This window comes from Salvia miltiorrhiza, chromosome 2 (genome assembly GCF_028751815.1).
Source record: "Salvia miltiorrhiza cultivar Shanhuang (shh) chromosome 2, IMPLAD_Smil_shh, whole genome shotgun sequence".
NCBI classification, from domain to species: Eukaryota; Viridiplantae; Streptophyta; class Magnoliopsida; order Lamiales; family Lamiaceae; genus Salvia; species Salvia miltiorrhiza.
In genome coordinates this window covers 68,169,698-68,195,112 of record NC_080388.1, presented here as the reverse complement: position 1 = coordinate 68,195,112, position 25,415 = coordinate 68,169,698, and the positions used below count along the sequence as shown (strand labels likewise).

At 35.0% G+C, this 25,415-nt stretch overlaps 3 protein-coding genes across 7 annotated transcripts in view; all 3 read right to left on the bottom strand.

Moving 5' to 3' along the window:
• Window positions 1–23,246, bottom strand: part of LOC131008566 (uncharacterized) — a 590,934-nt gene extending 567,688 nt beyond the window's left edge. Inside the window, exons 1-13 of one of the 2 annotated variants that reach the window (XM_057935488.1) lie at window positions 21,816–23,246; window positions 21,488–21,622; window positions 21,255–21,399; window positions 20,375–20,674; window positions 19,328–19,589; window positions 17,832–17,998; window positions 17,592–17,702; window positions 17,147–17,198; window positions 16,920–17,026; window positions 16,718–16,846; window positions 14,880–14,969; window positions 13,009–13,547; window positions 12,404–12,923 (exon numbers count right to left, since the gene is read on the bottom strand). In XM_057935488.1, the coding sequence (XP_057791471.1) occupies window positions 13,038–13,547; window positions 14,880–14,969; window positions 16,718–16,846; window positions 16,920–17,026; window positions 17,147–17,198; window positions 17,592–17,702; window positions 17,832–17,998; window positions 19,328–19,589; window positions 20,375–20,674; window positions 21,255–21,399; window positions 21,488–21,622; window positions 21,816–23,065 (3,258 nt within the window). In that variant the 5' untranslated portion in view covers window positions 23,066–23,246 and the 3' untranslated portion in view covers window positions 12,404–12,923; window positions 13,009–13,037. Of the gene's footprint in view, window positions 1–12,403; window positions 13,548–14,879; window positions 14,970–16,717; window positions 16,847–16,919; window positions 17,027–17,146; window positions 17,199–17,591; window positions 17,703–17,831; window positions 17,999–19,327; window positions 19,590–20,374; window positions 20,675–21,254; window positions 21,400–21,487; window positions 21,623–21,815 lie in introns of those variants that run through there. The other variant, XR_009096314.1, reaches the window with a different exon arrangement.
• On the bottom strand, window positions 985–7,259 carry LOC131008568 (chaperone protein ClpD, chloroplastic). Its single transcript, XM_057935490.1, has 12 exons — window positions 6,244–7,259; window positions 5,237–5,400; window positions 4,913–5,142; window positions 4,352–4,460; window positions 4,145–4,275; window positions 3,631–3,732; window positions 3,246–3,527; window positions 3,034–3,137; window positions 2,666–2,960; window positions 1,961–2,194; window positions 1,621–1,854; window positions 985–1,437 (listed from the first exon to the last, which is right to left on the bottom strand). Exons 1-12 carry the CDS (start codon window positions 6,951–6,953, stop codon window positions 1,126–1,128), a joined length of 2,907 nt encoding a protein of 968 aa, XP_057791473.1. The 5' UTR covers window positions 6,954–7,259; the 3' UTR covers window positions 985–1,125.
• On the bottom strand, window positions 9,830–11,887 carry LOC131008607 (probable ribosome biogenesis protein RLP24). 4 transcript variants are annotated; one of them, XM_057935545.1, is made up of 5 exons: window positions 11,769–11,887; window positions 11,378–11,464; window positions 10,541–10,654; window positions 10,329–10,465; window positions 9,830–10,250 (listed from the first exon to the last, which is right to left on the bottom strand). In XM_057935545.1, exons 2-5 carry the CDS (start codon window positions 11,456–11,458, stop codon window positions 10,082–10,084), a joined length of 501 nt encoding a protein of 166 aa, XP_057791528.1. In that variant the 5' UTR covers window positions 11,459–11,464; window positions 11,769–11,887; the 3' UTR covers window positions 9,830–10,081. The 4 variants fall into 4 exon arrangements, with proteins under 4 accessions (XP_057791528.1, XP_057791527.1, XP_057791525.1 ...); XM_057935544.1 differs by having other exon boundaries at window positions 11,378–11,468; window positions 11,769–11,865; XM_057935542.1 differs by having other exon boundaries at window positions 9,830–10,465; window positions 11,378–11,468; window positions 11,769–11,880.
• Window positions 23,247–25,415: the final 2,169 nt, after the last annotated feature.

Genomic DNA, 25,415 nt, shown 5'->3' with positions numbered 1-25,415 from the left:
TTATCACCGGATAAATTTACATATTTGTACTCATTATTAATTAAAATTAAATATTTCAAATATTGAAAATTAAAAATTCATATGCTTTTATATTCATATTTTTTATTAAGTAATTGATGTGAATTATTTCACTTTTAAACAAATGATTTACATTTACTTATATTTTAAATATCATTTAATTTTGATGTCAACCGTGCATCGCACGGGCGCGCGTACTAGTTTAGCATGAAAAACAGGTACATTAAGATATGCTTGGGGGGCTTCTTTCTTTGTAGCACTGAGTCGGCCGAAAATGTAGGAACGTGAATTCAAAAAAAAATTAATTTTGTTTTTCAAATTTTGGCGGTAAAAAGTAGCCGTTGAACTGCTCTTTTATATATAGTATATAGATATATAGATTTGAGTGGGATTCTTTTCCTTTTAGGTGCGTTTTTTAATGGAAAAGGAGAAAAAATATATTTTCACCCATTGTTTATTATTTGCACATATTCATTATAATGAAGAATTTTTTTTAGACAGGATGAAATATTTTGTCGGGGAGCTCATTTTCACTCATTTTCTCACCAATGTTGAATAATATTATCCTATGGTATGGGTTTGTAAAAAATATTTTTCAACATTTTCTCATTTTTTCATCTCTAATAAACATGATAAAAAAAATATATATATATTTTTTTTCAATTTTTTTCTTATTCATGGTTTTACAACCAAAATAAACGCACCCTAGGAATGTATTCATTTTTTTATTATCATGCTTTTCACTTTGATTTTTCAATGAGCCGCATTCTTCAATTTCTTCTGTGTTCATGGCAACTCAACACGAGGGCCTTCTTTTGTATAGTTAATTATAGAACAAAATAAAAATGCAAGGGCCTTAACGTTTTGGGAGACGATCAATCGCTTCAATTGTCTGGAGTCGTCTCTTACCATCATTCTCGGGTTTTGTTTGGGAAATTTCAACAACTTAAAAAAAATATGTATATATTTGAGAACAAGGTGGGACGTCAGTAGTTTAAAGAATGACGGACGCCCATCATCATCATTATATATAAATCGATAGTTATATACACGCTCTGTACAACTTAATGCCACAAACTGCTACCTTATGCTGGATGAATGATCTCCTTATAATTTGGAGCTCGTGTCTGATAATTCGATTCTATGGTTTGATTTGTTGGTGACGACTGGATTCCCAGAACTATCCACATCGATTACAGCAATGTCGCCATCCTTGTATTCATCAGAAAGTAGAGATTCACTTACCAGATCTTCAATCATAAGAGTAACTGCTCGTCTGAGAGGGCGAGCTCCATAACTCCGGTCATAACCTTGTTCGCATATCAACTCCATCACTGCTTCTGATACCTCCAGACCAATTCCCAAACATGCCAGACGATCTTTCACTTCACGTAGCATTATATCCAATATCTCAAGCATCTGAAACCAGGGGAAACAGAAATGGATTTCACAAGTGTCATTCTAATAGCAATCATACCATTCAGGTTTGGACATGTCAAAGCAAGTGTCGTCCAATTAAAGGATCAGAACAAAGCAGTTGACACTTGACACGCTCCACGGATATAAGAAATTAAGAAACCGCTAGATGGAAAGGAGCCGAACCTGAGGTTTCTCAAGAGGACGAAACACCACTACTTCATCTATTCTATTGAGCAATTCTGGCCGGAAATAACCTTTTAGCTCTTCCAGCACCAAAGCTTTCAGTCCAACATATGATGCTGACTCATCTTCATTGGTAAAAAAACCAAAGGAGTTGTGTCTACCCTTAGCAATGGCAGCAGATCCCACATTGGAAGTCATTACTACCAGTGCATTCTTGAATGATACTCTTCGACCCTATTGAATGAATTCCAAACAGATTAGTAGTGCATACAATAATAAGGTCATTCGTTTTCACTGGTTTGCAATTGTATGCAATAAAATAATCATTACTGCAATAAACCTGAGAATCTGTTAGGTGGCCATCTTCAAACAATTGCAGCAGGATGTTGAATATATCTGGGTGAGCTTTCTCAATCTCATCTAACAGCACAACAGTAAAGGGCCGTTTTCTTATAGCTTCAGTTAGAGTGCCTCCTTCTCCATAACCGACATAACCTGGAGGAGATCCAATTAGCTTGCTTACAGTATGCCGCTCCATATATTCACTCATGTCCAATCTTAGCATGGCAGACTCCTACAAGATAAAGGAGAAACATTATTTCACAAACCGACTCTTGAATCATATTTCGCTGAAGCAAGAATAATCAAGAAATCAATAGTTCGATGCATTAAAACTGCTGCAAATTTCATATCAGGGTATTTTTCAAGGTTAAACCAAAAAAATCATGTTCTCCCGTGTATAGCTTGAAAATAAACATAAAAATTCAAGGTTTATTTTGGAATAATGATTTCATATCATTCATTCAAAGTGCATTCCTGAAGGCAATTTCCATCTACTGAGAAGTGGCTGAGATCTGCATCTTTCCTACCTGGTAGTGCTTCTTAAGTAAGACCAGGCACATTTATAGGCCACTTCCTTATAATACATTTGTCTTATTTAAAAGTAAAGACAGAAATTGGACATGGACGTGGACTTGGTTTGACCTTGTGAAGATCAATTTAAGATCACAATAAAAGAAGGTGCAGCAAGGAATGATTTTCTTACAGAACCAAAATAACTTGCTGCCAAAGCTTTGGTGAGTTCAGTTTTCCCAACACCAGTAGGGCCACAGAAGAGCATTGCGGCAATTGGTCTATCTGGGTCCTTCAAGCCAACACGAGATCTTTTCACAGCCCGACAAATAGCAGCTACAGCCTCATCTTGACCAACAACTCTTTTCTTCAGCTGTTCATCAAGGCCCACCAGCTGCATTCTTTCATCAGCTGTTAGTTTGTTAACTGGGATTCCTGAAGAGAATGAGGCAACAGTAGCTATATCCTCAGGTCCAACCACTGTAATTCTGCAAGAGATGCAAAGACTAAGTTCGCAGCAATCTAGGGTCAATCAACAACGTCATAAGGCAGAAAACATACTCATCATCTGAGGATGACGACAGCAAAGACGGATCAGAAATAAGTCTCTCCTTCTCCACTAAGCTCAAGCTGTCATCATTTTCTGCCAGTCTTGTTGCCAGTGACTGGTAAAATACAAGGCATCAGATACGGACACTTTGAATATTAGAAAGAATCACCAGAAAACATACATATAGGATTGTAACAATGCATGTCAAACATATTTAACATACTGCTTCATGCATGGCCTGAGCAGCTCTAATTTCTTGCCAATAATCACTTGGCGATTTTGACAGTACAGAAGTTCGCTTTTCCTTTTTGCGCTTAGATGCTTCCATTCGTGCTCTACTTCCAGCCTCATCGATAAGATCAATAGCTTTATCAGGAAGATATCTATCTGGGATAAATCTAGCAGACAGATGTACAGCAGCATTAATGGCCTCCAAAGTGTATACACATTTGTGGTGAGACTCATACTTGTCACGCAAACCCATCAGTATCTGAACTGCATCAGCCTAAAATATGTTTGAAAATACATCAAGAGGTGATGGTAGGCAAAATATGACAATTATGAGTAATATGTGTGTTTCCTGCTTGTCAATAATGATTATATCGCACCTGACTTGGTTCATTAATCAAAACAGGTTGAAATCTCCGTGCCAATGCTTTATCCTTCTCAAAATGCAAGCGAAATTCATCCATAGTTGTGGATGCAATACACTGCCACAAAGAAAAAAAAAAAAAAAAGCAAGCAAATACAATTTAAAGATCCACCTAGTTATTCTCAAATGCATCCAGCAAGGCAACCAATATATTAATTATTTAATAGGCCAACCCAGGAAACAATATCCTTTCATCTTCCTCATCATTTTTTTTTTTTTAATTTTCTTGGATGCTCAGCAGTGTAGGCCAAATTTTCACTTATAGACTTAAAGAAATAAAAGTAACAATATTTACATCTACAGAAAAGTTGATGAGGGCAGGACCGACACCAGAGCTTGTTGTGCAGTATGCAAGTAACTGTAGTAGGTGTGCATCATAAAGAAAAATAAGCCTCCTAAAGTCCTAATCATGCATCAACAAGAATGATATAAAGTATACAACACCGAAGCATGCACTACAGATTTTTCACCTGGAATTCACTCCGTCCAAGTGATGGCTTCAATAGGTTGGCTATATCCAGACCAGAACCCTTATTTCCTCGTCCAACTGTGCCGGAACCAATAAGCGTGTGGACCTCATCAATAAATAAAATTATATTTCCTGAAAAGAGGCATTATCAAGCTAAGCCATGATCTCAAAGTTTAAAAACCCACAAACACTCCAAACAAGCACTCACCTGACTTTTTAATCTCTTTTAGTAACATGGTCACACGACCCTCTAACTCTCCCCTCTCCTTTGCACCTGCTATTAGGAGACCTATATCCAAAGATAATATCCGCTTTTTCTGGCCAAAAAAAAAAAAAAAGCAATATAAGTGACAAACCTCAGCAAGCAGCAATTCTAATAGTAATAGGGTGTCTGGCTAAGCTAATAAATTATACTCCTGCATCTTAAAATCAAATAGTATGTTAAAGTGTGTTCAGATAAAATATGATCGTAGAACATTAAAATGCTAGTGAGGACAATTTATTAAGATAGCCTAATTTACGGATTAATGAAGTTGGTTAAAATACGATCTTATTCCAAAAATACATCTTTTACTTTTATAATTTACTTTTTGGAGCTTTGATGCTTTAAGACGAAAGTTGTCGTAATGACTTTATAAGTTCAACAAAACACCTTCCAAGTATAATTAACACCTTCTAAGTATAAAACCATGCATTTAACTTTCTTCCCAGAGTAACATAAACTTTGACTAATATTTTTTCCTTCGTAGAGACTAGAGAGTAAACCCACCATTAGAAAGAAGGGAACAGTCCCATCAGCAATATTCAGAGCCAGTCCTTCTGCAATTGCTGTCTTTCCAACCCCAGCTTCACCAAGAAGAATTGGATTACTCTTGGTTCTTCGGCAAAGAATTTGAATGACCCTCTGTATTTCAGTATCTCGACTAATTACAGGATCAATGGATCCCTGGCTAGCACGGGCAGTGAGATCCACACAGAATAGGTCAAGAGCTTTTTTCTCTGTTAAAAGAGCAGTAAATCTCAATGTAATTACTGTTTTTAAGAAAAATTAATCCGGCAACACCATGGAACAACAGGTAATATTGATCCTGACCTGTTGCACTTTCAGAGGATTTTGCCTGATTGATTTTCTCAGGAATGATATTATCCCGTGACCTTTTAAATGCAGTAGACGTTGGTTCTCTTCCATCTTTGGCAAGCTCTCCTTGAAGTCTGGAGACTGCAGCTGTTGCCAAACGGTTCACATTGACACCTAATCTGAAACCATTTCAGTCTAGTTCAAGAGATGACACGTGAAAATCTCTAAGCAATTATATTATCTTCAACTCAATTAGAATGACATGATGCCGAAAAAGAGACTCAGTGAGTTAGGAAACAGCATTGTTGTAATAATTTCCAAATTGTTTCCAGTTTACATGTTGTGGCTACATGAAATAAACAAGTAAACAGAAGGAGTAATTACCTATGCAGGACATTTTTTCAGATTTCTGTTATGATCCAACAGAAAAGATAGTAAAAAGATGTAACATCGACTTAGAATACCTCGATAGTTAATATTTTTATCAGATAAAGACTACAGATTATGGAATTATTGTCCTGTGAACATCTATCTAATTAAATAAATGGATTTGCGGAAAAAGGGAATGTGTAACCTATAGACTCATTGATGTTAAAGTCACCTGGAAGGATAAACCATTCACATCGATGGGGTTGGCAAAATATATCCTGTGCATGCAAATGGAGAGAGAGAGAGCTAATGCCACTCGTACATCCAAATGCAGACATTCCAGAAACTTAACTGTAATAAAACAATATCTAGAAACACGCACACAGAGGCGCACTGACTCGCTGCTGAGAAGGCACAACACAAGTGTTTAACAAACAAGATAAAATTTCCTCCTTAGAAGCACCAGCCAACATAGCACAAGACAATCTAACCATCACAGAAAAATTTATCAGCTATATTAGCTCTTTACGTCACTAAAACTAGATCCAAATCCCTACATAAACTCTCCAGGGCGTACCATACAAACTAAAATGATACAAATTGCAACTAACGAGAAAGTTAGTATAATGCTAAAATTCTTCAATAAACACTACCTCTTAAGCACACGGTTAGCATTGCCATCATCGACGGTGAACAATCCAATAGCGATATGCTCCGGTGCAATGTAATTATACCCCATAGTCCTGGAGTACTCGACTGCAGCCTCAAACACGCGCTTTGTGCTAGCAGAAAATGGCACATCCGTAGCTGAAGTCTCGGACTGCTGCGCACTCTCCCCATTCCCGTCGTTCTGATCATCCTCCTGCCACAAACTCTGGACAGCAGCTCGTGCAGCATCAATGGTGATGCCAGATCCCAAGAATCCACCGGAGGCGCGATCCTCTGCGACGAGGCCTAGCAACAGGTGCTGCGTGTATACCATGTCCTTGCCCATAGCCTTGGCTTCTCTCTGCGAGAACATCACCGCTTTGATCGATCTCTCCGTGAACCTCTCGAAGATTCCTGAAACCACGAAAAACGAGCGCCTGGGCTTCTTCAGAGCAACTGTGTTATTCCGATGCAATCCACAATTTTGAGCAAGCGAGATTCCGAAATAAGAGGAAGAAGAGCTGCTGCTGGTGCTGCAAGCACTGGAAGTGGCGGCATCACAGGAGGAGGAGGAGGAGGAGGAGGGAGAGCAATTTGGGGAAAACGCTACTAATTTGTGACCACGGCGGTGAGCGGCGGATGCAGAAACGCGCCGGAGTGGACCGGAATTCAGCACGCAATTGACGGAGAGCGGCGGTGAACACGACACCTCCATTGAATTTTTAAATTATGTAAAATTTACACACAAAAAAAGAGAATTATTTAAGATTACAGTGATTGAATGCGTGTGCTCAAGGAGAAGGAGACTGAGAAGAAATCAGCAGAAAAATGACATATGAGGTTTATATAGTAAGTATGGCGTATGAAAAAAGAATCTGCATATACAGAAAGAGAAAAAATTTTGAGAAGAAAAGGGAGAAGGAAAGTATTGGAGGAAAGTTAAGAGTCCCACGGCAGCAAATGCAAAACCCAATTTTATTTCATATTGGATGCTTTCTCCTTCGCTTGGTCAATAGAGTCTGTAATGTCAAAGAAAACTAATTTAACGTTTATTTCATGAGTTAATACTTATACCATTTCAACTAATCATATTTTTGGACTCTCTATTATTGTTCTACAAAGTGGATTTTACGGTGGATTCTACTTTCCAAGAATTGCGTCAATTTTTTTTTTTTCTCTTTACGCAATCGCATAGTTGTTATCTATATTCATAGATACCTTGCATTTCTAAGAATATGTATATTATACTAGTATACATGTGAGGAAAGTTTTTTATAGAAAAAAATAAATTTGTCAAACTATCAAAATTTAAAACTAAATAATAACAATAAAATTACGATTATATATGTATAAATTCGAATATTGGTGCGTATAAGAAAATAAGAAATTTAGGCCTTCAAATAATCTTAAGCAAGCTTCTATATATATAAATGATAGTCCTATTTATGAGACCATCTTTATGATTGTAGGCTTTGTAGCGGTTGAATTATTAGTACATCTCATATTTGTGATACTAAAAAGTTGGATAATTGTCATCTACAAAGTCATTTACTTGTAATTCTGACTTACATTATGCTGTGTTTTAAGATCCCTAAAGAATTTTGTTCTTACATATTGGCGATAAAACAATTGACGGACCAGTTAACTATGGTTAGCAATTTTTATGAGAGAAAATCATTACCAATATTTTGTAATGTGATTAGCAATTGTTATTTGATAAGAATGACACTCAAAATTATTACCAATACTTTTTAATGTGATTCTTCTCTTATATCCTTCCAATCATGTTTCTCCTACTAATATTGTATGATCTATATTATATTATTTTCTACTTAAACGTTTAAATAATTTTCACATTCTGAAAATAAGAACATAAAGGTTTGTATTTAATCAGTCATTCTAGAAAAAATTTGTCGAGATAGATAATTAAGAATGTTTTTTATAATACCGTCAATACACATAAAAAAGGTTGCTTGTATACAATTAGTAAAAAAAATGGAAGGGAACTTGTTATGTTGGTTTTAGAATTACTTAGAGAACAACAAAAAGATATACCTAATTCCAAACATATTAATGCACATGTAATACAGATAATATGAAGATTATAATATATAAGATCTGGAAAAGCTCCTTCAAAAGTTTGGGGTCCTTCAATAAAATATAATCGAATAATTAGTTGTTAGGAGACATTTAATTATTGTTGATAGAGATTGCTTTTTTGGTCAATGTGGGGTTGATAAGCTCGCAACCGAGCAAAACTATAATACAGTTAGAAGCAAAATGCCGAAAAGAATTTTATTACAAACCCCAAACGAAAATATAAACAATTATCGGGTTATTTTCTTAAAAAGTAACTAACTTGGTTTATTTGTATCAAATTGATTAACAAAATTATTTTATTTCAAACAAATACTAAACTTGTAATATTTCATATCATTCATTTGTATCAAATTGATTAACAAAATTATTTTATTTCAAACAAATACTAAACTTGTAATATTTCATATCATTCAAGACAAGATACCAATCCACTTATTTTCATCAATTTTATCCTATGTGGCAACGGAAATACCACGTAAGCTTCTGATTTAAGCTGACTCAATGGCCATGTCGGAAGAACTATGAAACATCTCTCTTCAACAATATTACTCCTATGATTTTTTTTTTTTTTTACCAGATTATGATTGTTATGAATTATGATTGAATGTGGCGTAGCTTGTTATGATTGCGGATTTGAATTTTTTTTTTAATTGAATTTGTGATTTTTGAGATTTTATTGGATAAACATAAATTTTTAAAATCGTGCTACGATGAATTCGAAATCAAATTAGGGACATTTGATCTCAAACATTTATCACTAAACAATTATGCCAACACACACGCAATGAATTTGAGATATTTGACTGCAGTTTCTTACTATTGAGCGCGTGTGAACGTAAGGATGTCAGAAATTAGAATTTTTATTGTTGTATAATTTGCAGCCACGAATAATGAACCAAATAATTTCAAACTTGAGTTAGACTTACTGATTTTACAGTTTACCTAACATTTCCGAACGAACTCAAATGAACTAAACAACCTAATGAGTAATTCATCTCCCAAATGAATTTAATGCCAACTAATTAAAACGCACGACACATTCCATTAAATAAATACAAGTCAATAAACAAATAAATGCAGTGGACAATTAAAATCGATAAATAGTTAATGAATCAAATATGTTACTAGTCTTACTGATTAAGATTTAAGATTCTGATTTACATTTCATTTTAAGCCCTCTTACAAACATCCAACTTTATATAAATATGTAAATCAGAATACGATGAGGTAACACCTCATTTACAAAATATACGAACAAAATTTGTGAACAATTGATTTAATGACATTCCCCACAACATATGCATCATGTTAGTTATTTACCCAAGTCTCTTGTGTTAAATTTTACTCTTATTGAATATTGACAACAGGAGATGTATATTTGGTACAGGCCTTCCTTTATTTTGGCAGAAATCACCTAAATCGTGTCAAGTGACATTTTTTCTTTTCTTCTTTTCACAAATCCTATGTATAAAATCCAGATACGGGACAACATATCAAAAATCCTATATATAAATAGGAAGACACATATTCATATACGGGACAACATATCACAAAACTTGGCAGTGAGTATAAGGAAGATACAGAAAACAAGACATTATCACAGTAACAATTAGAACGAATTCCTATTCAGAAATTCAAACAGGGTAAGTTGTTGTGTTGAATCCTTCTTTCCAATTCCGATAATAACCTTAATAAGTACCTCTTCTATTATACTGTGAACAGAAGTGAAGGTGGGCCAAACTCTCACTCCTCCATACGATTTTCCACCGTCTCCGGTTTGGACACCTTGACCTTGATAGGTAAGGTGAGTGAGGGATCTTGTTGTTGAGCTGCTGGAGCTTTGACCATTGAAATGCTCTGTTCCAGTTCCTTTTCTGCCTCCCTCCGCAACTGGGCCTTCTTTGGCTTCATCCTGTCCATTTTCTCAAAGCATGTTAGTAGCTGGTCGAGGTCACAAATGTTGCAACAATAAAGGGAAGAAAATGTCAACCTCTTGGTGTGGTGCCTGTGCTCTCTGTCAACCCTGACTTTATCGATTTTCTTGATGGCCTTGAGAGTGTTCTCTGTCACATTCCTATCATATCTCTCGGGTCTATTTCGCTTCCTCTCAAACTCAAACGTAGAATCCTTTGGATGGACATCAAAGGGTCAGTAACAGAAATAAATAATAAAATACTAGAAGAACGTTAGTACAACGTTTACCTGTGTCATGTCCTTGCCATGCAACCGTCTGTAAGCCTTAGTCCATTTTACTTTGCGAGGATTTCTCTTCATCTTGAAGTTCTTGTGGCATTTTGATCGACAAAATCTGAAGATCTGCAAATAAAAATGATAAGGGTGTTGCACCAAAGCTATACATAATGACACAATGGAATAATCTAATCAGGAATATTTAGATCAATGCACTGTACAGTCCCAACAATTTCTTAATCAACTGAGAATGTATGAAATATGACAGCTTAAGAGGCCGCTCCGTGGTCATTTTCAATGGAAGGTAAATCAGACAAGTTAATGTGATTGCAACCACACAGGAAGCTCAAATTTACTTTCAGAACAATATGTCAAATTTTGAATATAGAAATGCCTGAACATATCAATTTTGTTTCCCAAAAATAAAGAACATTAGAGAGAGGGAATTCAGCTCAATATATGCATGACATCCAGCTATCAAGGAAAACACAATTTATCTCTTTCTTTTTCTTTTTTTCAACCCTAGCCATTTCCATGGGAGCACACAGCGAGGAGTACACCACTCCCTCTTCTTTAGCCCATTTTTTTAATTAAATCTTCGTTAAAATGTAATTAACAGAAGCATATAGCATCCAGTTCCTCTATTAGGTTTATACACAATAAATGCAAATTTAACCGAACATCCTAACTTATCATCTCATTTACTTAAAACCAAATGAAACTTCTTTATGTGACCAGCACCACACTAGAAGTACATGTTCCTAGACAAATCGAAGCAACAAGCAGCAATATAAAAGATAGTATTAGAAATCAACACAAATAAAGTTGAGCCATAGTAAAAGCCCTGACCTTTGCATCATTACGAACATATTGAATCCCATGGCCGGGATATATTGTAGAAGAACAGAACCAGCATTTCTCCAACCTCATATTTGCCTTGCTTTAAAAATCCAGATACACCAAAAAAAAAAAAAGGATAATCATTTAAAAATCCAGATACGCTAAAAACAAATTGATACAAAAAAAAAAATTCATAATCCACTGAAATTGAGCACGTAGGTAAACAATAAAGCCATCAATTTGTTGAATTTGAAAACAGTTTAATTCAACAACAAATAAAATCAAACTAAGGAAAAACGAGATAGAAAGATCGAAATCTTAAACCGATAAAAATCAGAATCTCAAACCAAGGAAAAACGAGATGAAAAATCGGAACTCGTGAAGAAGAGAAGGTGCTTACCTGCAGTGGCTGAGGCGGGAGGATTCTGGAAAAAATGAAAGTTTTAGCCTTTTAGGACTTAGGGTTTATGCCAGGATGTCGCTAGGTATTTATGCCAAGCGACTTTAAGAAACGTTTTATTAATGTTTATAGATAAAAAAAAATTACTCATTCCTACTTATTTAAAATTCTTTATTTACTCGTGTAACTTTAAAAAAAAAAAATTGATAAAATAAGTTCTACATTCATACTCATTTTTCGAATTTAATTAAGTATTTTGTAAATTGATTTTTTTTCTTTGTTAGAATACTTTCTTTCTTCTTGCTTCACGCTCTCTTCTGTTCTTTCTTTCTTACTTTTCTTAAACAAAAACACACAAAACTTTTAAATACTGGCCACAAAAAAAAGTAAAACATAATATCATCTAATCCTATAGACATGACTGGGTTTGGAAATCTTAGTTCTGATGGGTTGCTACAAATTAATACTAATATACAATAGCATTTTCGATCTAGTATGTTCTTATTTACCTATTTATTGGTTGGATCATTAAAAAAAACTCAAAGGCCACCATACAAAAAAATACTTCATACATCTCCTATAATTATACATAGGTGCTTCCGATATGAGTTTTAATAAAAATTTGTTTACAATATTGATAATAATAAAAAAAAATAGACTCACATTAAAAGTATTGTTAAGTAAAATCTCTAGTTGATCCTCTGATTTTTCTCTTTCATTTGATTCTAGAACAATCTCGAAGGTTTAGAGATACTTGATTTGGTGACGTTAAATCCAAAGGACTCAAGTCATGATTTTGGATTTAAACGTCGGAATTGATTTGAATTGAAGACTGCCTTGAATACTCGAAGACCTCTTTGGATACTTGAAGATCACTTCGAAGATTCGAAGAAATGCTTGAAGCTTCGAAGATATACTCGAAGATTTGAAGATACTTTGAATATTCGAAAACTTGAAGACTTGAAGGATATTTGAAGATTTGATAGAATTCTTAAAGATTTGAAGGATACTTGAAAACTTGATAGAATTCTTGAAGAATACTTCTTATGATTTGTGAAGCTCTCCAATTCTCCACCACTTCAACTTATGATTTGTGAACACCCCAATACTCCTATTTATAGATTTCCCGCTTCTTCGCCATGCCACTTCATTTTCCTGTAGGCTTATGTGTCAATTCAACAACTTGCTCCATTAAATGAAAAACCTTCAATCTACAATCAAACAACAATAAAGAATCCACCTGACATAACTGAGTATTCAACAGCTTTCTCAAGAATCCACTTGGCTCCACAGTTGATCAGCGTAAGCCTTTTCGTCTTCCTTTTCCCGAGTAACGTATTGAAGTGTTTCCGCAACTTCTTCTTCTTCTTCCTCATGTTCTGTAAATCCCTCTTCCATCCAGTCACCATCAGTAGCCATGGCTGCAGCTTCATTCATTTCCTTTTCTAGTTCCAAGAGCTCTGTCAATGCTTCCCTTATTGCCTGTGCAGTGGCAGGTTTGTCTGTCGGTCTGTACTTTGGTGGGGGCACGACAAATGGCAAACCAACATCATCCAAGTTTTCAGTGTTCTCTTTCACTGCATCTGGTGGTGGAACAATGAAAACAATACCAAGTTCGTAGTTGGAAATATGAAGTCTCGAGCCCAGTACAGAATTATTCTTCATGCTCCTATCCGAGAGTGGACGTCCCCAGGCAGCAGCACTGAAGTTGTGCGATCCACTATAGACCCATCCGAAGGAAGATCCATCCTTCTTAGACAGGAACCGCCTACGTCCCACCTGCACAAAACTTTAATTATCTTAAAGGATAAAACAGTGAAAGCAACTATCCAAGTCCTACAACACTTGAGTTTCCAAAATGGAGACCACGGAGCATACATAAATGAATAGTATGATATAAGAAATGGAGCTTCTATTGCAACACCAAGATGAAAAAAAGCACTCAAAAGGAAAAGAGACATGTGAACTTGAGAAAGATCGTGCATAAGTCAGCAGATGAAGAACATATAACTACATAATATCATGCTACAAAAAAGTACTTCACTAAGATAAGTAGATTTTGGGACAAGTCGAGAAGTCTATAATTCAGATATTAATCCAGATGCTCATTTAAAAGTTGCAGCTTCCACCCTGTAAAGACAGCAAAAATGGAAGCCTCGTGGCAGCTAGATCTTCCACTGATTTATAGAGCAGAAACTTTTATCTCATAAAAACATTCCATAACCGAGATGTCTATTCGAGCTAGTTAAGATAGCTGGCAGTCATTTCCTCTCTTATTAGACCATATAGCTGATGAGCTCAACAGGAAACTGAAAACGGTTTGCTTAGAATATAAAGTATATGTGAACAAAAAAAGTTTTATCATTTCTACATACGATGATGACTAAGAAGCACCGGTTTATACTTTATTATCATTTGCATCAGCTTATAACTCTAAGAACTTAGTTAGAGGAACACTTGAGATTCTTCATTTGTCTGGGACAGCTATGAAGAAGGAAATACAGGTATTCCCAGAATTGATACCGTCAAAAATCTACAATAGAAACAGAGCAGGAAATGAAAATTTGGGTTTCCTATAGAACAAAAGAAAAAAGAAAAAAGAAAGAAAAAAAGATAATGATTGAGGATAAGGAATTTAAACCAAAGACTTGATAGGACTAGAAAAGGTAAGAGCAGGTCGATCTATTATTCAAATGATGCAGTAGTTGAATTCGATTCGCAGGTGTCACATGGAAAGATATTTCATTTCCAATTCCATCTTTAGCATTTCTTTTGCAACCATTTCCTCCAGAATGCAAGCCATTTCATTCATCTAAATGTTTTAGGAATCTCTATAGCATCACATTGAAAAGACAAAATACATTTTCCAACTTGACCTCTCATGTGTCATGTCAAACTTTTTAACCCCATTTGTTTGGCAGGAAATGTAATGATCAGAAATCTGATACGTGCGTAACCTGATTTTTTTTTTGTTTTATGCAGCAGCAGTATAGTTCATTTAAGAGCAATTAGCAACAGACATATCACCAGCTTTGTAGAAATTGAAAATAACATTTCCATGCCCAACCTTGAATTACTTTTGATAAAAAATAAATAAATAAAAATCCATACCTTGACATGCATAGGAAACCCAACTCTATCACTCGGATGAGGAATTGCATCATGGAGTATTCCAACATTTTCCAGCCTCTGCCATGTTTTCTGTTGAAGATAGGTATGTTAAGCTTGCTTGTTCAGATCTCTTGTTTTATAAATTGTCAACCAAATTATATGGCCCAAATAGTTTGCCACATATTAGACAACAAATACAAAGATTTATCAATCAAATCACTACAATTAGAATCACATTACTTCGCATCTTAGAAGGAAGTGATTCACATGTTGGAAGATGAGAAGAAAAAGTGCAATGGATGGATGTTAACACTTTCGATTCAGATTTCATTCTCTGACCTAATAAAGGCAGCTGGACCAAACTAGATGCCCAATCATTTTATAGCACACGTAAATTCAAAGTGCAAGAAAATAAATTAAGATTGGTAGAATGGTCAAGGCTTTAAGCAACTATATTATCTGTTAAAATAATTTAGAATAGAAGCATAAAGATAAAAGCTCAACGGACAGTCTGAGACCCCTCATAATGTAAGCATGTTTACCTTTTCTTGGGGAGTTAAGAAGTTTTTATATTTGTTATATATATGAGATATTTTCCACCACAACTGGTGTTGAAGTTTTAATGTGCACTTACAACATGGACAATAATAAATAGGATCATTAAAAACAAAAGAATTAGATCAAAGGCTTGACCTAATGGATGTATCTAACTAAATGTTTAAGTTGTCTAAGGTTTCTCTACCTCCATTAGACAGCACCATAAACCAGTGACTTTATTATTACATATACTAGTCCAAGTATAGCTTTTGATATTCTGAGAAACTCCACCAAACTTCAATTCTAAGAAAAAATAATTATATCGTGTCAGATATACTTTAGTTTGTATATTCAAGTGGCATAAATTAGCCCTCTACTAAACAAGTAGAAAATATAATAACTTACAAAAATACTATTGAGTAAAGAAGAGATTAAATACACTTTTTGTCTCCTCAATTATGAAATTTACTAACCACTACGTAAGGAACATATATGTAAAAAACTTTTCCCATTTTAATAGTAAAGAGAAGATATAGGATATTTAACAATGTCTCATATATTCATAAGATTAACACCATATATCCTCATTGTACAAACACACCTACTGTGACTGAATTAAATTAGAGAGTCAACTTAATCGAGACAACTAAGAGAATTATTATCAAGACTCAAGAGCATGAAGCATACTGTCTTAATTATTTTTAGGTTTTTATAATATTCTTTTCTTTATTAAATAACCAAATATTAAAATAAACTAGTTGGTCTAGTTACTAGGTCTATGTCGTTTACCTTATAAAATAGGAATTTATTTCATTTAAAATTTTTTCCTTTCAATACTTAATACTTAATAGAGCAATAATTAGATGTCTGATATATATTAGAATTTAATGCGCCTCGTCTATGATAGTACAGATTGATTATTATTTCTTTAAACTAGATTTAGTTGAATGTTATTTATGTAGTGTAACTTGTGTAGAATAAACTGTGATCAAATATAGCTGGGATAAAGTAAATTACCTTCTAGTTGATTTAAAGAGCGCTTTTGTTTATCAGTGTAACTTTAGTAGAAGCAGTGTAAAATCAATAGTTTAAAGGGGATGTGTCTTTAACCCAATTATGCAAGAAAAAGGTCCTTTCTGTTTTCCAATGGTTCAACAAATTCCACCAACCAGATGATGACATGTACCAGTAAGTTTATTCATTGGAAGAATAAAGGTCTTCAGTATAGCATGTTGATAATCAAAGGGAGCTGATACAGGGCAACCCAATGACGAAGTGTGAGTTTCTTCATGTTTCACTACCTGTGAGAAGCATAATAGGCGCCTGGAAGCCATGATTCCGCTTCTGTTGGTCTTCACTCTCTCAATGCTGGGGAAGATGATACGGATGGAAGGATTTTTGAGCTCTTGACTCGAAGTCCAACATCCCCACTGACATAAGTGCAAACCTTTCAATAAGCTGGCAAACTAGTAAAGCACATTTTTGTCAGTTTTATGTTCTTACATCTGGATCGGATTCCTCCGAGTCAGAAAATGGTACTGATGTTTTTCCTGCTGCTGCTGCAAATGCAGCTAGAAATTGTGCATTTATGCTTCCAACTGAGGATGAGCCTTAAAACATAAAGTAAAAGTGGCCCAAAAAGGAACAAAGAAGAACAATAAGTTCAAAATAAATATGCATAATTCTCATTTTGAAACAGCATAAATTACCTAAGTCATACACTGACTTACCAAAAATGAACTCTGATTGCAAATGTTCAGGCCACTTGTGCAGGCCCAGAACCTGGGAACAAAGAGAAGTGAAGAAAACATTTGATAGCCAATATACTTTGCCAACCTTTAACTCAACTTCCAGCTCTAATGTGATCATGAATCATGATATATCTATAAAGTGCAAACTGTGTCTATTTTATTGTAAGTACCACCAAGACTTGCTGTAAATAAAAATTGCTTAAGAAGAGTGATTTGTAATGACAAACTTTTTTTTACAAGTCCAAGGCAGATCCTATCAATATGCTAAAGAGTTCGCTTATTCTGTCAAAATCCAAAAGTAATCTATAACTATTTCATCTATTAAACATGTTCAACATTGACGTGAAACAGCTACATGAATATTGAGACAGAAGTGAACTCAAAAGTAACATTTAATGCAAGAATGACTCAAAAGACCACGTACCTCCTTAAGGCGCCAGAGCCCTGCATATCTCTGACTTGATGCAACAAGGGAGCATATTGCAGAAGCATATTCAAGTTCTGTAACTTCAGAAATGGCAGAAAAAGAAGGGCCCTGAAAACGCAAAACCGCATTGGCTCAAATCTAACAAAGATCTCTATTGATGTGTTTCATGAAAAAAAAAAACTAACAATACGTTACAGAAATAATGATGAAAAATGAAAGTTGGGGATGTAATCGTACCGCATACACATAAAGAATCAATTTTACTTCCTTGCTGCTTTGTTCTAGAGCAGTTTCAAGGACTTCCTTAGGATGGATAAATGCAGAGAATGCAAAATGGCCAGTGTCTGAAAGTGGAGCCACCCATTTTGCAACATTCCTCGGCAGAAACCCAAGTTGAACAAAATCTAGAGCAAGAAGAAAGTAAAAGTTAACTCAACATAGTAAAAGACTAGGTTGGTACTGACTTTAACTGCCAGGCCAGGTTACTTCTAGAATGTAGAACTGATTTCTCCTCTAGATAACAAGCACGGATCTCATGCAACTTTTGGTCTTTTAACATACATAAAGAAACTATTGGACATTATGTTTGAACTAGGCCAGTCGATCATTAAGTGTATCTGACTCTATCTAGTGATGGCTCCCACTATCGCTGTTCTACAGTTCAATCCCACACCAAAGATTAAAAAAAAAAAAATGTTTATCCAATGACCTAATAATAACCATCTGGTTGATGTGAAAAACTGACAAGTAAATATTAAAGTTATGCAGCTATCCACAATCTGATAGGCATCTTCATGATTCAAATGCCTAAAAGAATATTTCTGAAAGATTTCTCTGAATCACAATATTTTAATGCATTTCATGGGAATATTCCTAAACCATCCACTTGTGATATTTCTAAACCATTTATTTGTTTACGAAGTACGATGTTTTCAAGTTTTGAAAATTAATGCCAAAATCTGGATAGAAGAAAATTACAAGACTTTATTTTATTCCACGCATCTCAATACACAAGCACGAAGAACCCTTCAACTTGGAGACATAACTTGTCCTGACCTTTATTATCACTATCTTCTGAAGGATTCCGTAGGAGAACATCTGATATTATCAGTTTATCCAAAAACGGAAAAAGGATAGTACTTTTTTTCTCCTATCCAAAATACTTACTATCCGTCAAAGAACAAATAAGAATACATGTAACAATGGTATGTGGAAAGAAAAGGCAGCACACAATCAACTTCAGGATGTCACATATTTCTCACTGTTTCATTTTAAGATGAGGGCAATAAACAACCTCGAGCTAAAAGTCTTACAATTCCATACTGCAGTTCTACACTTCATGATTCCTCGACTTTACTTCTTTTTCAATTTTTTTGTGTGTGGATATAAATAACTCTTTAACTTATAATATCTCAATCTGCAGTAATATCTGACCTACACAACAAAGATAATGAACAGTATGTTTTAACATCTTTCTATGTTTTCCATCAAAAAGTTAAAAGTGGATAACTAGTCGAGCTAGAAAACCATCTAGACCTTCAACCAATGAATTTTGTGTTGGAAGTTCAAGGACAGATTACAATATAGAAGATTTTCTTCAATGTAATGAGCACTCAATCAGTTTGAAATTCAAGACTGAAGAGATCCTCAACGAGAACAAATATTTTTGTCCTAAATGTGTGAAAGTGAAAGCACAAATACTAACAACTTAACTAACAAGTAATGAAGATTACCTCCCACAGATAAGTCTTCTGGGTTTGGTATAAGAACACTCACAGCATTACCATCGGCCGTTATGTTTGTCATTCTCCTCAAAACAACTTCTGACATCCCATCCATATTGGCACGGCATTTTCCAAGAAACAATGCCAACTTCTTCAAATGCTTCCCATTAGAGTCCGCAGATGCACGATAAATATGGCTCAAACCAACTACAGATGTTTCAACTGAAGATAGAAATTTCGCACTATAAGACCATAACTCATGTTTGTCACCCTGAGATAGAAAAGGTATTTGCTATTAAACTCGCACAAAATCAGTTATAACTCCAGCAGGAAATGCAGAGTATACATGTAGGAATTATATCACTCTTGTCCTACTATAGTTTTGAGCACCAGAAAAGCTTATGTGCATGAAGAGCTTATCCAAACTCAGATATCCATATAAATATCCTAGTACAAGCAATTAAAATGTGGATGCAATATGTTATCGCCCTTAAACTAATAAAGATAATGCTACACGTAAGGTTTATTTAAGAAGGAAGATGGGGGGAGAGCCATAGCCACGCTGCTTCTATTTTTTAGTTTAAATCTTATTTATTATTCTTTTTAATCTGTTATCATTTACAGATTAAGTTAGTCATAGGCTCCTTTTGCGGGCTTTTCTCGGCCTGATCAATAAAATGGTTCCTTCTCCCTACAAGAGCAACTGTCTAAGAAAATTTATTCTTGACAAGAACAGTGCTCATGTGCTTGGGACAGGAGAGTTCATCTTCTGTTACTGTTTCTTCGATTTCGGTTCTAATACTTATTCTTTGAGTTCCTGTCCATTGGTTGTTATTCTCTAACGAAAACCTCCACGAGACCTTAAACTCTGAAACACCAATGACTTTTCATTTTAAGAAAATGAAAAATATAAAGCTCAAATTATACAGCAGAAACATAAGGTAAAATTTCAGAGCATAACATGATATAAAAAGAAAATTGAGATTGCTAATATCCATCAGTAGCATCTTCATTAAATAATAAATATTGCACATATCAGGCATAGCAGCTACTGACCACTAAAAGATTTTTGGACTCATACACAGGACTTCTTTGTGAATGAATTCCTGGCACAGAAGCAACCAAGTATCCTGCAGCTCCACTAAAGTCATATTTGATCAACTCCAAGATCCAAGAGGCCTGGCCAGGCACATCAGCTAATAGAGATGCCATAAATCCAGCCAACTGGGCAGCAAAATCACATTTTGAACGTATATCGATTTCCTCTACACATAAACGGGTGAAAAGAGATAGACAATTGGGAATAATTGATCGTGGGAAGTCCTGCCACCAGACTGTATTGGTTACATCATGCCACTGCAGAAATGAAAGAAAATCAACAAATTTCATTAATGTGAGATGATTAATTCTAAGTATCTACAAAAAAGAGCCTTCCCAGTACTCATGCCAAATTCTGAGGAGAACTTCTGATTATTCAGATAGTTGTCAAGGTAACATAACCTGAAAAAACTACTTATATATAGAGGTTGGTATTAATAAGTTGTGCCCATAACAGATATGTGAATCCTTAAAAATTACTACTCCAGTATAAAAAATAAAATTAGCAGAACCTTCCACATTTATAAGAATATATGATATTATGCATGAAGAACAAAATGTGAACCTGCTTCGCCACTAAATTTGCTGATGTGATGACAACACGTAATTTGTCTTCTCTTTGCAGCACAATTAACTTTGGGTGATGGCATGCAATGCCTGATTTCTTGCGATCATTATTAAAAACTACTTATATATAGAGGTTGGTATTAATAAGTTGTGCCCATAACAGATATGTGAATCCTTAAAAATTACTACTCCAGTATAAAAAATAAAATTAGCAGAACCTTCCACATTAATAAGAATATATGATATTATGCATGAAGAACAAAATGTGAACCTGCTTCGCCACTAAATTTGCTGATGTGATGACAACACGTAATTTGTCTTCTCTTTGCAGCACAATTAACTTTGGGTGATGGCATGCAATGCCTGATTTCTTGCGATCATTATTAAAAGCTATAACTTCAGGAAATGGAGGATACCTATTATTAAGAATAGACTCCATTATATCTTAATCTCATTTAGCAATTTCATCATCCTACAAATGGGATATTCTAATAAGGAACTTACACCACAGTTAAGTTTGGGTATTCTGTGAATGGAACTGATGTTCTTTTATCAGGATCTGCACTCCAACACCTTTCAGCGCTGTGACAAGCAATTGTAACTGGTAGATGGAGAGGAATCTTACAATAAGTAAGAAACCTACACATGAAATGCTATTAAATGTAATGAGCATAAATATAGAGCATAGCACAAACAAGTAAATACAGATATCAATATGAGTAAGTTAACACTGGAGAAAATGAGAAGTGTTACTCTAACAAAAGTACTTGGGGAATATTGCAAAATAGAAGTAAGTATTAAAGTCGGTGAGCAGAGGTTTCTATTATCTTACCATGATATATCACTAGTAAATGTTGCTATAAATACACGCTCGAGGCTTTCAATGGGATGAAAGAGCTCTGGCAACGAAACAACATCAGAATTCTCCTCAATATCTTTACCTCTAAATTGGAGTCTGTTCAGATAGAACTTTTTTCCTGGTGGCAGAATACAGCCACCACGATTCTTAGCATCTGATAGTTCTTTACATTGATGAGAATCCCACTTTTCCAAAGACATACCAGTAAAATTACTACTAACAGAAGCATGTTGCTCATCAACGATGTCATTACACTTCTTCCATGCAGTATCAGTATTAGCTGCACTGACAAAATTAGGACACTCAAGCTCAACATTTTCCTCAGAGATCACTGTAATCTCCTTTTGGGTGCTCTGACAATTCTCAACATCATCAATATCCCTAGAGTAAACCCTTTTCCGTTTAGGACATCCAATTTGAAGCCTGCGACTTGAACAAGATTCAACCCCATTATCTGAGGATGATCGAAGACACTCCTTAGATCCATTTTCAAAAGAAATATTATTTTTCCGGTTAATATCAATAAATTTCCGTATGTAATATATAGGGTCATCACTACACAGTATATCTCTACACCAACTTAAAAGCAAACTCGTATTATCTGTCCCTCTGCAACGTCTCACTACAAAACTAGTCTGTTTTGAATCTATATTACATGAATCCAACTGAATAGAACTTCTATAATCAATTTCCTCCGCAAAGACAGCTTTCTCCACCAGAAATCCAATTCTGGGCCTCAACCTACAAGCTTCCTTGTTCCAGCATACAAGCCCGACCACATCACCAACTTGCAACTCAACGACGCCATTAATCCTAGACCCGTTCACGAAAACCCCATTTGTCGAAATCTTAGCACTGAAACTAGAAAAAGAACCATTGCTTCCAGTACAACCTGGAACAAATCCGTCTGACAAATAAATCTTCTTCTCCAAAGAATCAAAGTACAGTTGGCAATGCCTCTTGCTGACTCTACCGTCAGTAAAAATAAAATCACACAGCTCCAATCTCCGGCCAATGGTATAGGGTTTGAAGGGTTCCAGAACGAGGGATTCGCAAAATTGAGTGGTGGAACTCGAAATTAATGGCAGATTGAGGGTTTTGATATGCAAGATTGCAACTCTAACAGTGTTTCCGCGGTGCTTTTTATGCGGCTGAACAGGTAAATCGAATTGGTGCCGTTTTCTGATTTGGAAGGAAAAAGAAGAATCTGAAGTAATGCTCATAATAATTGACTCAATGATGATAAAGGAGGGAAAATTGCACTAAGCGCGATCGGAGCAGTATCTGGATGGCAAAGAAAACAAAGAATTTCTTGAATAAATGAATCAAATCAACAATGAATAGCTACAGTTGTACGAAGTAGATCATATATACAAATGAAAATTGAAAATTTTCCCTCCAAATCGTGCTGTGTAAGTTTGAGCGGTTCCAGTTCCCTGTACACTATGATTTTGGGCCTTTCCGCTTCATATTGGGCCGGGCTAATTTACAACGGGCCGAATGCTTTCGAAATTTCACATCTGATCAAATTAAGCATTATTCGGGATTTCTAAATTAGCACAAACCTTGGCTCTCCAAAAAAATAATAATAATAACACAAACCTTAATATTATAAGGATGTGTTTGTTTTTTATCACTCTAAATAGAGGGATAATATTATAAGGTGTATAATTTTATCACTTAAAATATGAACCATATTTTTTATATTTTATTTATTTTGAATGATAGTATTATATTTTTCTCACTTTTTATCATCCCTTCTTAAATATAAAATCATCTTACCTGAGAAAGAAAGTGTTGCTCAAAATATGGTATATACCATATCCTCAAGTTACTATACATCATGTTTGGAATGAATCCAGTCATTTGTGAAAGGTCATCTCCTCCAAAATTGTGTTCAACCTAAAGTATATTCTCTAGATTGCTCGCAAGAGAACGAGGTCAATCGTAGAGTGACAAGTTGACCCAAGTCGTATTCCACGAGAAAGACTTAGCAGGGCTAATTATCTATGTGTTAAACACGTAAAAACAATGACACCTAAACATTCTAACCACTTTTCAAGTGATCGAGTAATGCATCTAAAACAACGAGAAATAAATTCAAAGTAATAAAACAAACGGAAATTCAAGGATTAAAGATTCTAGGGCGACGGATCATCTTCTCGGAAAATCAATAAACAAGTGAAGATCATGCACAATTAATAAACTCACAAAATTCTCCTAACGTAGGTGCTCAAACCATAGTTTTCACATTCAAGTATGAGTCTACGCTAATTAAATCACATGAATTCATCAATTATTAGACTACACGTTTTTCCGATTAAGTCTAATTCCAATTCAACCACGGTCAAGCAACAAGTTCTTCTCTCGATCTCACACGTTGCAAACACAATCAAGCAGTGATCAATTGCTAAATCGAATATCAAACAATTGAATCGGATAAAGTGCATCAATACATCACAAGCAAATCAATTAAACCCGATTGAATCTCCAACCCTAGATTATGGAAATTAGCTCATCATGCTGTAGAATTCTAAGTAGGAGAAAAAGTAAGCCATGGAATTAAAACAAAGAAGAAAGATAAAGAAATAATTGCGAAATTCAAAGTGCAAATCCATTCCAATGCGTAAAGAAAGTGAAATCAAATGATAAACTAAAGTTCTCCTATTGTTCTTGCTTCAAAAAGGGAAAAAGATGGAAGTTCTAAGTGAAAAAAGTATATTTGAATCTCTAAAAAACGCCCTTCTTATGAGAAATCCCGTCAGAAAACTGTCAGGGTCAGCCCGGTTGACTAGTGCGCCGCGGCTCACTTCACATTCTGCCCATTTTCCTTCAAGCAGTCAACCCGGTTGACTAGTGCGTCGCGGCTCACTGCCTTCTCTTCTCAATCTTCTTCTAATCACCCCCGATTCATTGTAAGCCATGATTAGCATGTCTTAAACACTCTCTTTTGCGTCGTTGTGAGCTTTCTTCACAATCTTCAAATGCTTTAACATCGACATTCTTCATTTAACACCTAAAGCATCACAATTAACCATTAAGCTCAAATTAACACAAAATCACCACTATTCTACACAACTTTTACAATAAAATATGACTAAACTAATAATAGACAATGGCACAAACACGACAAAACAGTCATCTCCATGTACCAGTTCATGTGTTCAATAATATAATCAAAAGAAAAAAAAATAAAAAAAATGCCCAATTTACATTGTTTACTACCCTCAATTGTATGATTATAGATTTCTACCTCTACCGTTCTCATTTAATTCCCATGTACCATTATGCTTTATCGTTCTCACTTGTTAATAAAAAATTATCTTCATATGGTATATATGTCTATATAATATGGGTACGTGTTTATATATTTCTATGTATATATGTAACATCATTCTTGGCTAAAATAGTCTTTGCATTTGCGAATACACGTTGTGGGGTTGACTTTTAACGACCCACCAAATTCTTCTTTTTGCCAATTTCTCTTTCTCTCTCTCTCCATCTAAATACACGAACTTGTATAAACTATAAACCATAAAACAATCAAAGTCAAAGCTCATTTAATATATCCGT